Genomic DNA, 14,404 nt, shown 5'->3' with positions numbered 1-14,404 from the left:
ATTGCCCAAGTTTAAAATCAAGCTGAAAAGGATGAGAAAGATAATGCAGCTCTGTACAGCTCCTACATCTGGTGATTGTAACTAGCTTGCAGTAGCTCAGGGTCAAAGTAATAATTTTGCATTATACTTCGAAAAGTGACATACATCAAGGAGATCCAGGGAGTGAGCTGGAAATGTCAGTCACCTTGGCCAGCTGGTTTGAGGGGGTTGGCAGGAGGCAAGAGAAGAACAACTCATTCCAAGCTTTTAACATTTTGTGAGTATTTTAAGGCATATTTAAGTTTCTATCTTACAGGACCTAAACAGCATAAAAAGGTAGTTATTGTTAAAAAAAACCCAAAAGCTTGGCACTTCTGTGATTGGTTTGAGAGGGTGTCAGTTATCGTACATTACAGAAAAATCTGTATAACAGCCAAAAAAGTAAACCAGACTTATAGTCAATACATAGATATGCATTTATACATTTTAATTGTTTTTGGTTTCAAGCATACAAACTTTAGATCACATCTATTTGGTGTCAGAACTCCCTGCATCTGCATGCTGTTATCTGCCTTTTTTGAGCAAGCCCAGAACATCTACAACATGCTACAGACAGAAAATAAAAGGGAAGGGAAAAAAATCCAAAACCAAACTCAACATCAAAAATAAAGAATAGAACCTTTCTTACATAAAGAATAGAACCTTTTTGTATGGAAATCCTTTTCTCTCACATAGATATATATATTTATATATAATCTGTGAAAATGATGCATCAAAATTTTATTTCCATATTTACATTTTTTCCTTCTTCCAAGAATTACATCCATCACTCGACAGCTTCTAAACCCAACAGACTCCTGGCCCAGGGGACAGAGCAGGGGCCACTGAAGTCCAGCAACATAATGCACTGCATGGCTGGAAAAGCTATTGGAACCCTGTATTGTCTTCCCAGTTGGGCTGCAGATTCTGCTTGGGTGCAGCTTGCTAGCTTGGTTGGTTGTGAGCCATGCAGGTTATCCTTTCAAAATCAGCTCCTCATGCCACTGGAGTTTGATAAGAAAAAGGAAGTCATGCGAACTCAAGTGAAGACAGAGTGCCATCAGGCCGGGGAAAAGAAAAAAACAATCTTCTACCATGCCATTATTTTGGAACAGTTTTCTTATTGCACTTCATCTGTGTGTCTCCTCCCTTGTTCAAGAAAAGAAAAAAACCCACCTGATTTTGAAACCGTTTGCTTGTAATACTTGCCAGTTTAGAGAAAGGTGAATAGAGGAAGTATTCTGAACTTCCCTCCAAAAAGGACAGTCTTCTGCCACCTCAGATCTTAATCTTGTGTTTATAGTTACTGTTTCTCATGTTCTACCTGACTGGTCTCCTTCCCATGCAGCTACAGCAATGACATCATACCCAAAATCCAGTAGTGCAAGTCATAGCTTTCTGAACCCCATTTCTTCAGATAGGGCCTTGTTGACTTGGATCAAACCTTCGTTTTTTGACATTTCTTCCAGATTGCATCAAAACAAGATGAAAAGAGAAAAATGCAAGTCATTAGTTAGGTATAACAGGAACAAAGACATTGCCAATGTCATAGTAAAGTAAAAGGCTCACAGTGAGATAGTTTAACAAGTAACTTTTCCAAGGGGTAACGTGGGCACACACTTTCTGTGCCACAGCATCAAGTATTGGTTTCTGTATGAAGTTTAAGGATTGTGCTGGCATATTGAATTCAATTATTTCTCTAGTACTTCGAGTGGTCCTCTAAATTTGTAGGAACTTCAGCCCACAGTAACACATGTGCCCACTAGGCCAAGAAAGCATGCACGTACCTCAAAGGAATGAGTCAGAAGTGCCAGTACTGGAAACAGATAAGCACGTGGAGACGAGTTCTCAGAGCAAGTGCCCATCTCTGGCTACACCAGGATACCAGAATTTAGTTTACATACTCCAGTGTAATGAAAAAGTGAGTGTCACTGTGAGCTCTTACTACACTATTGACCCTAACTGCTGGGACTCTTAGTACGGTGCAAATTATAGCGAAGACATCAGCTTCACAAGAGACAGGACAGTGTTGGCAATTGTGTCATCAGAACTGCAAGCTAGTCAGTAATGTCCAGTCTCCCGTGACACTGATATTTTATAGCAAAGAGCAAGACATTAGGAAGTGACAACAAAAGTTAGGTACAACCTCCCCAGTATCTGGCTTTATGTGGGGCATCAAGCAAGGGGCTCATGCATTTAGTTTTAACATTGGGCATATGCACCACTACTGTCACCAAACCAACATGCAAAAAAAATACACAACAGGAATTCATCAGTTCCCTAAAGCTATATCCCAGTCCCAGGAGTTTTTATTTTCTGCAGCTCTGCTACATACTACCACTGCTACAACATTTATAAATATACTATACATAAGGTTTGCCTGATGGTTTAAGAGACTAATGGATGTAAAGTTGCAAAGGCAACTTCTTTTTGAGAAGACCTCCAGGGACTGGTAATTCTTGGGCATCCTTTGGTTTTTTTTTTGTTTTTTTTTTTCCACGGGTACCAGTGCCTACATTTTTCCAAGGTGATTGCCTAAGAACTGCAGGTTTCTGAAAGGTCACTGTATCTTTCCATGATTTCCACTCTAGAAGTACTGCAGTAATGCTCCTTTTTAATTAGGCTGACTTTGCTTCAATATCTCAATCCATCCCCCTTTGCTCTACAGGTGAATTTGAGATGACCAAATTATTTTTTCAGACCAACCTGCATGACAGGAAGTATGATTATAATGTAACTTGTTTCAATGGGAGTTGAAACCTGCTTTGTGAATGCTTGTCCCACCAGTTTTAATGGGGAAAGGATGTGTTTGTTTCAGTCACTCCTCAGCCCACTCCCTCCCCCTTAAAAATACTATCTAGCATACTTTAATTCAAACACTACCAATAAGCCACTAATTAGCCAGTTCCCTTAAACCAAATCATCAATGCCTGTAAAAAAAAAAACCAGTTTGTATAAATTGTCCTCCTACTCTAGGGAAAGTACCATATTCCCACTCCACTCGAAAAGTCAATAAAACACACATAGAATTACATTGTTACCTGAACTTATTTTAATTAGAGAAATGGGGTTTATGTGTTTTAAGGCATAAACAGAAACCATGCTGGGTTCCCAGTACGGCTCTTGTAACAAAACTCTTTTGACTTTCATCCCATCAAATCTCTTCTAACCTAACCTCTGACCAGGGTGGTACTCCAGTAAGGGCCATTTGGCTCTAGGACATGTCCACCAGCATCCATGTCACTGGGCAACAGGTCAAGTCTGCTGTGCCCTTGTCATGCATTCTGTGAGCAGCCCAAACCACATATGTATACATTCCCTAATTTTATACAGTAGAAACACACACTTCAAGGAATATGATACGGGCTAAACCACTGCCATTTTTCACTTGGCATACTCTGCTAACAGTAGCATATGAGAAACATGAAGAACTAAAAGAACATGCAACAGGAGAGCCTGAACTATGAACAGGAGGCTCAGGTATGGTGTCAGGAGACTCAGGTATGGTGTCAGTGAGGGAAGGCAGTGCACATGCGCGAACAGGAGCTGCCACCTCCTGCGACTGCACCGGCAGCTCACAGAGTAGGGCACCCAGGGGAGATTCTGCAGGAAGACAAATTCCTGAACTGCTTTCACAACTTAATCCCAATTTACCAACCATTTTAATACTAAATTAAGACAGTAGTCTTACTTAAATCAGCAAACAGATCAGGCCTCTCTCCTGCCGAAGAAAATGATAATAAAAGGAAAGGAAACTAGGTGAGTTTCAAATATCCAGGTCCTGGATATTTGCAGCTCTTTACAGCCAGGTATTACAGTAGTAAAAGGTTCCTTTCAGTATGCTTCAGCCGAACGGTAAGGCAGGGGCAGTCCTCGATGGAAGGACACAAAAGGAAATGATGCTGTTTCCTACTACTTTGTTGTTTTATATGGAAGAGTTTAGAATGTTGACTTCTTTTGTTGCATTTTATGTCTTAAAGCCTCTAAGTAATGAGGGTGAGCCTTTCAATCCAACCAGAAGAAGGACCTCTAACAAAATCAAAGTTATAGGTGATTCTGAATCAGAAAAGCACAGCAAGCTATGGCACATCACTGCCTCTCTAGCACGGTCATCTTTACAAACAAGGAATATTTTGGAAAAGATATTTTAAAAAAAGGCTAGATGTGTGTAAGAAGTACCGTGTACCGTGTGGCATTCATCTGCACTTTTTGTTTTCAACTATTCGGGAATGTGGTTACACATCTGCTTGCATATCTTTGCCTTTGTCTGTGATCACATAAATACAAAGGTTTATGCAAGTATTTAAAGATTTAGCTGAATCCAGCATTTTAATTGCTTCAAATAGCTAATGTTTTCCTAGGTGTTCCTCAAAGATTGTTCAAATGCTACAAAAGTGATTGAAATTAACAAAATGAGAGAATAAAATTAGCAGCTTAAAATAAGACATTGACCTGCCATTTATTCTAGTAGTTTGGAAAAAAGTGAGATAACATCTGATGCTTGATTCTAATGCTGCAGACTGTATTCAGGCCCACAATCCATGCTTTACCAAAATGTTGCTAAGGGACAGAAACCACCTTCCTTACAAAGTCACCATTAGCATTCCACGGCCTATCTTGCAGAAACTTTTAGAGTCTAAACTTTTAGGGTCTAAATGCATCTGCACAGAGCAGTTAAAAACTTGTCATCTGTTACATCTGGGTAAGTTTTGGTCTATCCATTAATTTTCCAATAAAGGGACAGAAAATCCTGCAGCTCTTCAACTACAAAGCAATTGCTGGAAATAGAATTGTACCTACAATCAGCTCTTCTCTGTCAGCCACTTTCCATTGTGAAATCCCAAGAAGCAGCTTTTCATGTTCTGTCCTCACTGCTTTTACTAGCATTGCCTCTTAGCCATGTTACTTTGTTACCAAGAAGTGCTTTAATACTGTTAAAGCCAGCAACAAAAGCATTTAATTGGTTTATATTGCTGCAGTAGCTTTGCAAAAATAAGTGAATATATACTAAGGAAAAAAAGTTGAGTGTAGGCCCCTAAGACTGTGACTGAAGCCACTCTAACGGTAAAAATGTCCTTCCTATAGTGGTCCTGTATCCAACACTGTATATTGAAAGCTTGCACAGACTTGCTACATCAAAATAAACTTCACATTTGATGAAGGCTGTACTTCTGTACATTACCCAACAGAGTACAGGTAGAAATATGCAGGACTCCCTTATTGCACTCAACACCAACATCTTTTAAAGTACTATGCAAGGCTCAACTGAACTGAAGTCTACTTCTTAACAGGGTTTCTACTCCCAGCCTTTAACTCTAAACCACCTGAATGTATAATGAGGCTCTATATCCTCTAAACCTGTCAGTTAACTTTTTTCTTTCCTACTCTCTCTGCACATTAATTTGGTTATCTAAGGTTCACTCTTAAAACTAGAAGTTGTTTATCATTTTACTTTGTTTCTCCAAACTTGCATCAAGACTTCTTTTACACTTCCCTTCCACCCCCCCCGCCCCCTCAGTTCATGAACAAAGTTTGCTTAGTTGCAGCTTACGTTTGATATGGACTTGACACCACAGTACCGTATGTTCATATGAACATCTGATAACCTGTGAAACAGAAATCACATCTCCCAGTTTGTAAAGCATTAGCTACCTTCTCTCATATTTGCAGAGACTAAACATATCACTTGCTTAAAAAAGAAAAGTTCAAATCCTCTTGATTATCCTCATCTGTCCCTCCAGATATACCTGAAACAAAGTATCAGAGGGTCTACATGTGCCAGCCCTCTTTTGTGTACAAGTCAAAAAGCCTTTTCAGTTCCCCTCTGACCCACAGAAGAAACATGCACTTCAAGCTGTGAGCTAGGCCAGCCCAGTGTATTTGAGGTTCTGCTACAGAATAAACATTTGTGTCTTGCTCTTTTGAGAGGAAGAGCTTCAAGAGAACTTTCCAATACAGATCCTCTACAGGGATAACAAGGGTCTACAATGGCACCAGGATGCAAAGCTGAACACCTTGTAAGAGTGGTCTGAGGGATGTGAAACACAAAGAAGAAAGAGACAGTAAAATACTGTTGCTTTAGACAGGAAGGGATTTTTCAAGTTCTGTGTTTGTGCAGTTCTTGAGTGTAGGTCTCCCCAGGCCAGAGCCAGGCAAAGCTGGCACAGCTGCTGGCAAAGGCCATGACAGCACAAGACATCTTAAATGAGCCAGAGGAAGAAACTGCTTCAAGTTTTTATGCTTTAATGACTTCTACTATGTTTTCAACTAATTACCTTCTGCAATGTAAGTACATAATTTAGACATGCAGGTTTGGAAAGGATATGAATTGCTAAAGAACAGACATACATCTCTGATGGCAGAAAACTGTCCAAAAGTATCATCAAACATCTGTTTTCTCCAAGAAAATCTAGCTTGGTTCATTCCCACAGCAACTTGCAATATTAGTGTTTCTTTAAAGCATTTTAAACACCCATGTGGTGTTGTTCTCAGTAAATCAAAAACTATACCAAAAATGTTAAGGCAAGCCTGGCAGAAAATGTGGCTGTATTTAAAAGCTAATTGAGTGAAGAGCAGGGGGGAAAAAAAAAAACACTCCTCAGTTCTGCAACTAACTGAAGTTTTAATGTATTTTAAATCCACTTTAATTACACTAAAAGACAATTTTCTTCTATAATTCTCCATCTAGTAGGATATGGCAGGAAAAAAAAAGTAAATGTGCTTGTATCAATTAATGCTATAGAATAGAGTCTGTAAAAAAGCATTATTCGCAGACTAGGCCTCCACACAGAAGGTATATTTCAAACCATCAAACGAATCCCCATTCCTGCTTGTGTTAACACCATGTGCAAATCCACGTCTGTCACTGCGTGTTCTAAAGTATACACCTCATTTGAATTTATGCCTTTGAACATAGAACTGATGAGACAACAAATCAAAAATGCATTGATGGTAACTTATGTTACTGTTTATAAATATGGAAACAAATCTCAGACATGAGACACAAAGTGAAAAGCACAAGACTGTATTAAAGCTACACCGTTTAGAGTTGCCCAGTAGCATTTTACAAATACTAGACACTGACCTGGGAGTATTTATTGCACAAATAAGTTGATTCAGTATATGTAATTGAAAAGCAGCTCACAGTTTGTCTATCAGCAGGAATTAATTCTGAAGATCATCCACCCCTGCTTAAAGATGGATGTTTCATATTGGTTAACTCGGGTCTTCCAGAAAAACCCAACTGTGGCAGGCAGTGTGAAAAGCAGCCGTTGCTGCCTTGTCTAGAGGAAAGGGTAAAGTCCAATTTCTGTTTTCAGCAGGGTTGAAAGGGATTCTGAAATATTTTGGTTCTGTATGTGTAATTAAGACCACTGCACACTAGGAAAATAGAGCAGTCTAAACCAGAAGTAAATAAACATTTACAGGTATCTTTGAATTAACAGATAAATACGACCTGACCACTATATTCTACTTTAACAGTGGCTTTAATCAACTAAGGAATAAGGTTTTTCTTCTTATCTCAGACATGGAATATGCATATAAGGCATATAAAATATTCTTTGAATTATTGTACAAACCTGATGAAGGTATTAAGACTTATTGTTGAAACATGGATTAATCTTGATTCGTGTTATTGAAAAGAAATAGCATTTGAATACCATGAGAAATTACTTGTTCTTGTGCTGAACACGCTCATGATTTGTAAGGTTATAAAAGTTGATTCTAAATTGAGATCTGTTTTACCAAATATGAGCTGTGCATGTAGGTAGATTTGACACTACAAAAAAGGCAAGAATTAAATACCTTTTACAAGACTCTCTTTGCTTTAACAGTCACAAGCAGAATGAATTAGAGTGCTGCTCTCCATAGTTCTAAAACAGGATGAACTAGAATTGGGTGAGAAATGTTTTCATCATTCAGGAGACAGTAGAAGACTTCAAAATGTTTTCTCTATACCTGATATTAGTTTAAGTATGAATTAATAATTTTTTTTAAATCCATAACACATAGAAGTTACCTCTGGTATTTCTGACTCAACTGCATCAACACATTGGTTACTGAAAACTACGCAGCTACTGACCATTTACAGATGAAGTCTTTAATTATAAAAAAGTTTGAAAGTACTACTGCATTCAAAATAAACACTCCTCAGGACAACCTGACTTTTGGGGTTTTTAATCACTCTAATCAGTTTCTGAGAACAACACAACTAATTGGAGGTGAAAAAAGACCTTGCTCCCTAAGCAATAGTGTGAACTTACCAAAATTAAATGGGTTTTTTTATGGTTCTTCAACTTTGCACCCAATGACATCTGCTAGTTTCATATCTATTTCATCCTCTTGTTTAGGGCAGGAGTATTTCTTTCTCTTTAAAGCAGTTTGTAATATTTTGGTCAGGAGAGGTTGACTTAGAAATCTTGTAGCAGAAACTCAAAATTTAGTGATGTAAGCAAGAAATAGAAATGCCATAGCCACTGAAGAGAAGACATGCGGCATTGCTTACTTAAAGCCCCATCCTGTCCCCCCAAGGACAATAGCTGCTACCAGGATGGCACCAGCGATGGAGCCTATTATAAGATTGGTGGCACTAGGACCTGTGATAAAGGATTAGGGTAAGACAGACATAAGAACCAATCACTTTATTCACATTAAGTGAAGCAACTGAAGGGTAGTCAAATAATTCAAGGAATACAGACAGCACAAAAAGTGATGTCTCTAGACAATTTTGGCAAGCCCAGCTTAAATTTCTTTAACTGTAAGAATGAGCAGAGCTGTTGGTCTCTGCATTGCACTATGTTGACTTCCACCACAGCTAGAATTCTAGCATTAGACATTAAATCCCACTGCAACTTATTCCGTTCCATTCACTAGTGAATGAATTGTCACCTGAGGACACAAATTTCTTAACTTGAAGGAAAAAGTATAAATGCTGTATGTTTTACCACTACAGCAAATGAAAACAAAAAAAACCTACAAAAGCCTAACTTTTTTTCATGGAGATCCTGAAAGGTAGTAGATATTTTCGTTTCAGCTGAGTGCATCTACCTACCACCACTTGCTAATCAGAAACCAGACTCCCTACAGTTACGTCAATGCTAAATTTACAAACAATTGCTTGACAAAAGCAAAGGATTATATAATAAGGAACAAAAGTTAAAATAAAAACTGTATTCCACTTAAGCTTTCTGAACATCAAAGCATCAGTTCATCATCCTCAAGAAGCTACTTAACAACAAAGTGGGGAAGAGAACAGGAAAAATAGAGCAACAAAAAGAAGCAGCACAAAATACGGTTGTGCAATTTTCTGAAGAGGGCAAGAGAACACCTAAGTAAAATATCCTTGATTGACCCTGAGATGCTCTGTTTACACAGGGCCAGGAAAACTGACAATAGGCTGGAGTAACATTGTAATTGCTCTGTATAAAAACTTTTTATTGAGCAGTCTTTGATGTAAAGCTAATTGCATGTGTGCTCAAGGCATAATGAAACTAACACAGCAGTTCTTCTACAGCACATTGCACACTTCCTTTTTGAGCATTTCCGTATTTAGGAGTAGCCTTCAAAACCAGTTCTTACTTCCTATCCCAGTCCTCTGAAAACAAAACTTTTATACAGCAACTGAAATTATCCTATTTTTAATGTTCTGAAACTGAGTTTAGAAAACTGTCCAACAGCTAATATAATGATGAAAAAGGAGGAGCCAGAGATCAGCAAAGGAAAGAACAAGAGCAACTACAACAACTGAGAGCTTTAAGCTGTTAGGCTGGTATCACAAAACCTTCTGCCCGGTCCCAGCCACTACAATAACTACATGCCCGAAATCCTAAAGGTTACTGCAGTGACTTAACTTCACTGCATCCATGATATGTTTCTGTCATCGGTGCTTCTTGCAGAGTAGCTAAAAGAAAACCAAGCTTTAAAAATTGCTTCCTGCAATTTCTACATGAAGAATACTCAGGTATATGAATAACAGATTTGGACTGAAAAGAAAGAGTAAGCTTTATAGATACGAGCAGTGCACAAATTTGAAAACAATAATTAAAAGGTAATTTTTCACAATTTGGATTAACATATTTTATTTAGACTTACCTTTAAAGTCACACCCAGCTCAAATCAATAGGAGTGAGCATGGTGGAGAGTAAATGAATGCCATTTCACATGCATTATTTTCCCAACTGAGGCTTGCTTTCCTCAGCTGCCTAACAAGCTGCTGTATCTGCCTCAGATCTATGGCTTACTCTGGGTTTTATCAAATGATTGCATGCAACAAAAGACTGAAAACACAGCAAGTAATTGAGCTGTAATAAATTTTAGAAGTCTTCAAAAATTCTAAAGCTAATTTCTTTCTCACCATAGAATGCTACTTTCCCCACAAAAAGCACAATAATTAATTGATAGTACATTCTCATAACTTAGTTTGATGATAAGATTCTATGTAATAGATACTATTAGATTAGATTATTAATATTATATAATAATAATACCAAATTACCATTTTTTTACTTCCCCCTTCTTACTATGTTCCTAGATTGTTAAATATTCCTGAGGGAGAAAAAATCCCCAAACTATTTTATAGCGCACATCCATTCAACAAAGAGGGGTTTGTTCTTCCAATACAGAAAATCAGTATTGGGTTTATTTACTATACAAAAGAATTCAATCAAAATTTAAACAGAAGTGGATAACATAGAAAAAAGTTCAGTTAATAGAGAAGTTACTAAAATTCTGTTAAATAATAAGAGTCCTGATAACACTTTCAGAATTGACCCAATTTTATAGTGTCTAATGAAGTGATGTTCATTTTTAAACACCACTCCCCCTCCCCGAAAGTCCAAGGCCTGTGAGAATTACCCTGTCTACTAGAGAACAGAGCCAGTGATAGATGGCTGGGCTTACGGCATGTCCAGCCCCCAGGAATGACTTTAAAACTGTTTCACAAATGCTGGGAAGTGCAGTTCCTATAGATGCAGAGAAACAGCTAGTTTTCCTAGTAAAGAAACTGAAAAGGGTACACTCAAGGTAAAATTTTATTGATAATCAACAAGACTATGATCTGATTTCCAACATAAAATATGGTAGAGTATTTATTCCTGAAGAGTTACTACTTGTTTACCAGAACAGAGTCCTCCAGTTAATGAATTCGTTTTGCAATACAGAGTTTGAAGGACTATTGGTAAACTGGTTTAAGACCGTTAACAGATGGTATGCATAAAGGTACTTACAACAGGACTACTTTTACACGTTATACTCACCTTAAGGATGTATGATGCCTTATGTTTTATTAAGCATCATCAAGGAAATTGTATTAACAAATTGAAATTTTGCTATCAGCATGAAGCCTGCTTTGCATCAGCTCATTTTAGTGCCATTCATGAAGAAAAGTATAGATTAATACATTTCAGCTAAATAAGCTTCTCTAGTTATTGGGGTCAGATGCTTGACATAAACACATGCAGACCAAAAGTAAGAGGGAAGTTTTAACAATCACCATACTTTGGGACCATCCAGACTATGGAAAGACACAACACTTCTGGTATACTTGTTCCTTCCGTCACCCCCTGTGGACAATAGGTTTATTGGGAGAAAGCTCCTGCAACTGCCTGGACATCATCCTTTCCTGCAAGGCACTATTGGGTCACCTCTAGTCATCTTTTAGTATCCTGACACAAATCCTACTGAAGGTGTTAACACAGAACACACTTTTAACTTCAGTGGACTTCAGACTATTCCATAAATCCTCATTGTCATTAGATAGATTGACATCATTAGAATTGACATACATGGCTTTTAAAATCTGTTGTAGAAAAGGCAAGTTTACTGCAGATTATCTTGCAGGTAGCAATGCATTGGGGTGGTTTGACATTTTCTTTTCTTGTCTGTCACTTTGCCAGTCAAATCCTTGGACTTGTCATCAAAACTAAGTATTCATTTTAGGAAGAAATCCTAATAATATTTTGTCCCCCACAATTAGTAAATTAAGTTTATAGAGCATTAAGAAACTAAAGGTATTTCAGCACTTTGAAGAGAAGCTTGCAATTTGCAAGTGAAGGAGTCAGGAAGGAGGAAGAAGGGCAGAACCTGGCATCAGGTTGTGATGAACAACCTGCCCTGCAGCCACTGATGAGAACAGCCACCAGGGCCTGAAGGGCATTAAGAACAGAGAGGGTATTTATGTTCCCACATAATAAAAAGTAGCAGTGGTTTGTCCTTAAATGTGTGTTTGTATCCGAAGACACCAGAAAACAGAAAAGACAGATGGAAATGAACAGAACCAAAAAGAGGAATGAGTCAGACAGTGAGTAGTAAGAGCTGAGGAAAGATAAAGAAAAGCTGGAATTAAAGAGAAGGACACTGAAGCAAGAATGAATGGTCAGAGACATTGACTGGTCAGACCTGAGTGGATTGAGACAGTAGGTAACGGTGAGATAAAAAAGAGTACAAGGCAGAATATAAGTAAAAGGCAAATGGTCCTCAACTTGTTGGTAAATCCTCTGCTCCAGTATCTGGGTCCCAAACCGCTACAATCTTCACAGTCTTCAGTTCTTTAGCAAATGGCTATAAAAGCCGCCAGTAAAACACTGATCTGATCTATCTCAAGCATGTGAGGTGTTACCCTCTTCTTTCTATTTGCAACTGTGATTTATCCTCGGCAAGTGCAAGGTCTCTACACTTGTGAGGACCTAAGATGACTTTCATGTTACAGTCCAATCCAGTAAAAGCTAAAGAGATTCTATCTGTGTGTCTGAGTTTACAGCCCTAGAATGCTGCCTACCTGAAGACTGTCTATGCAGCCTCAGTTAGAGCTGTATGTGCCTGCTTTTTTCACATAGCCTGATTAGAAACCTCAAACTGTGTTTTTTAGTTTCCCCTTCAGCACAATGGTACTGTAGCACAACAGGGTACTAAGATGTAATAGTAGACACACGGCAAAGTTGGCAATCTCAGAAGAGCAGAATAACAACAATTGATTCTGTAGTTTGCACAGGGAATGCAAAATGGAGTTCTTAGATGGACATTTTTATATGTGTATATATACATACACACATAGAGATATATAAATCATAGCCACTGTCAAAACTGAGGTAGCGGGCTAACATCATTACAGTTTCCTGCTTGTATTTATATACAAATTCTATACTTTAGCATTTTACTGCCTTGAGGTAACAGAATCCTAGTAACTCAGAAAGCTTCCTGTAAAACCATTTCTCCATACTATCATCATCAGCTATCATCTTCCTCGCTAGATTGTGTGAGCCATTACTAGATTGAAAGCCCCATAGACCGTAATAAACAATGTCTGTATTTTACAAAATAGTCCGTGTTACTCAGTCTATTTTACAAAAGAATCACATACTCCCATTTTCCCCCTTATTTTTCTAACTTGGTGTAATGGAAACATTTAGACATTTAATTTTACTGTGACAATGTAAAAAAAAAAAAAAAAAAAAAAAATCACAAACTTGTTGTTTTATGCCCCACATTATCCCAGACAGGAAAAGGTTCAACACTGCATGAGCAAACCACATGACACAGATACAGTCAAATCACATGACAAATACAGTCACCACATGACAAAGCTAACGGGGTAATACACAGAGGGCTCGGGTGCATACAATTACCTCACACATTAGGCACCAAACATAAAACTCAAACTAAGAAAAATGCTTACTCTATTCCCCACCCTGTGCCTCCAAAAATCACCCCCAAGGCCAGAATGGTCCCTGCCACTGCACCTATTAGCCTGTTAGTGGCCATGCTCACTGTGTGGAGGGAAAAGGGAAAATTTTTTAAGGAAATGATCACATATATGTCTGAAATGAAAACATGACAAATTCCTCAATGGAATATTTTATGCTATCATCCATTGTCAGGCAAACAATTTGAGCTTCCTTACAAACCTTTATTTACCAAATAATGTAGCTTTAAAAATTCTGTAACAAGCTATATTTGTTTTTCTTTGAATGCTTTACAAATACTTCAATGAGAGGTTTTTCTGTAAATGTAAGACTATTCCTTTTAGCTTGCAAATCAATTGTTTGCTTAAAAAGTGAACATTCTCAACCTACTGCTTATTTAAAACAGCAAAAAAGAAAAATAAATCACCAATAAGAAAACTTTGCTTTTCATCACCAGAAACTTACTGTATCCATAATTTAACTAGGCAAATGAAAACCATTCATTTGAAAACAGTTCCATGGCAGGAAAAACAACAAAAAAATCTAACTTTTTAATTAATTCCTGTACTAGTTAGTAATGTTTTCCTTTGTTACTGCATTTATCAATATGAATCTCTATGTGTTGAAGGCAGACACCACCTTTCAAAAAGGGAAAACTTACCCCTGGAAATTTCTTAAGACATTGAGGACTTTTTTGTCATTTTTAA

At 37.8% G+C, this 14,404-nt stretch overlaps 1 protein-coding gene across 1 annotated transcript in view; it reads right to left on the bottom strand.

Moving 5' to 3' along the window:
- Window positions 1–785: 785 nt before the first annotated feature.
- The window catches only part of ADAM23 (ADAM metallopeptidase domain 23), a 70,357-nt gene continuing 56,738 nt past the window's right edge, over window positions 786–14,404 (bottom strand). Inside the window, 3 exon segments of the mRNA XM_062004835.1 lie at window positions 786–1,480; window positions 5,570–5,624; window positions 8,525–8,615. Coding sequence (XP_061860819.1) covers window positions 1,367–1,480; window positions 5,570–5,624; window positions 8,525–8,615 — 260 coding nt within the window. The 3' untranslated portion in view covers window positions 786–1,366.

Source organism: Colius striatus, chromosome 11 (genome assembly GCF_028858725.1).
Source record: "Colius striatus isolate bColStr4 chromosome 11, bColStr4.1.hap1, whole genome shotgun sequence".
Taxonomy (NCBI): Eukaryota; Metazoa; Chordata; class Aves; order Coliiformes; family Coliidae; genus Colius; species Colius striatus.
Note: the sequence above shows the minus strand (reverse complement) of the source record. Positions and strands in the feature narration are given on the sequence as shown.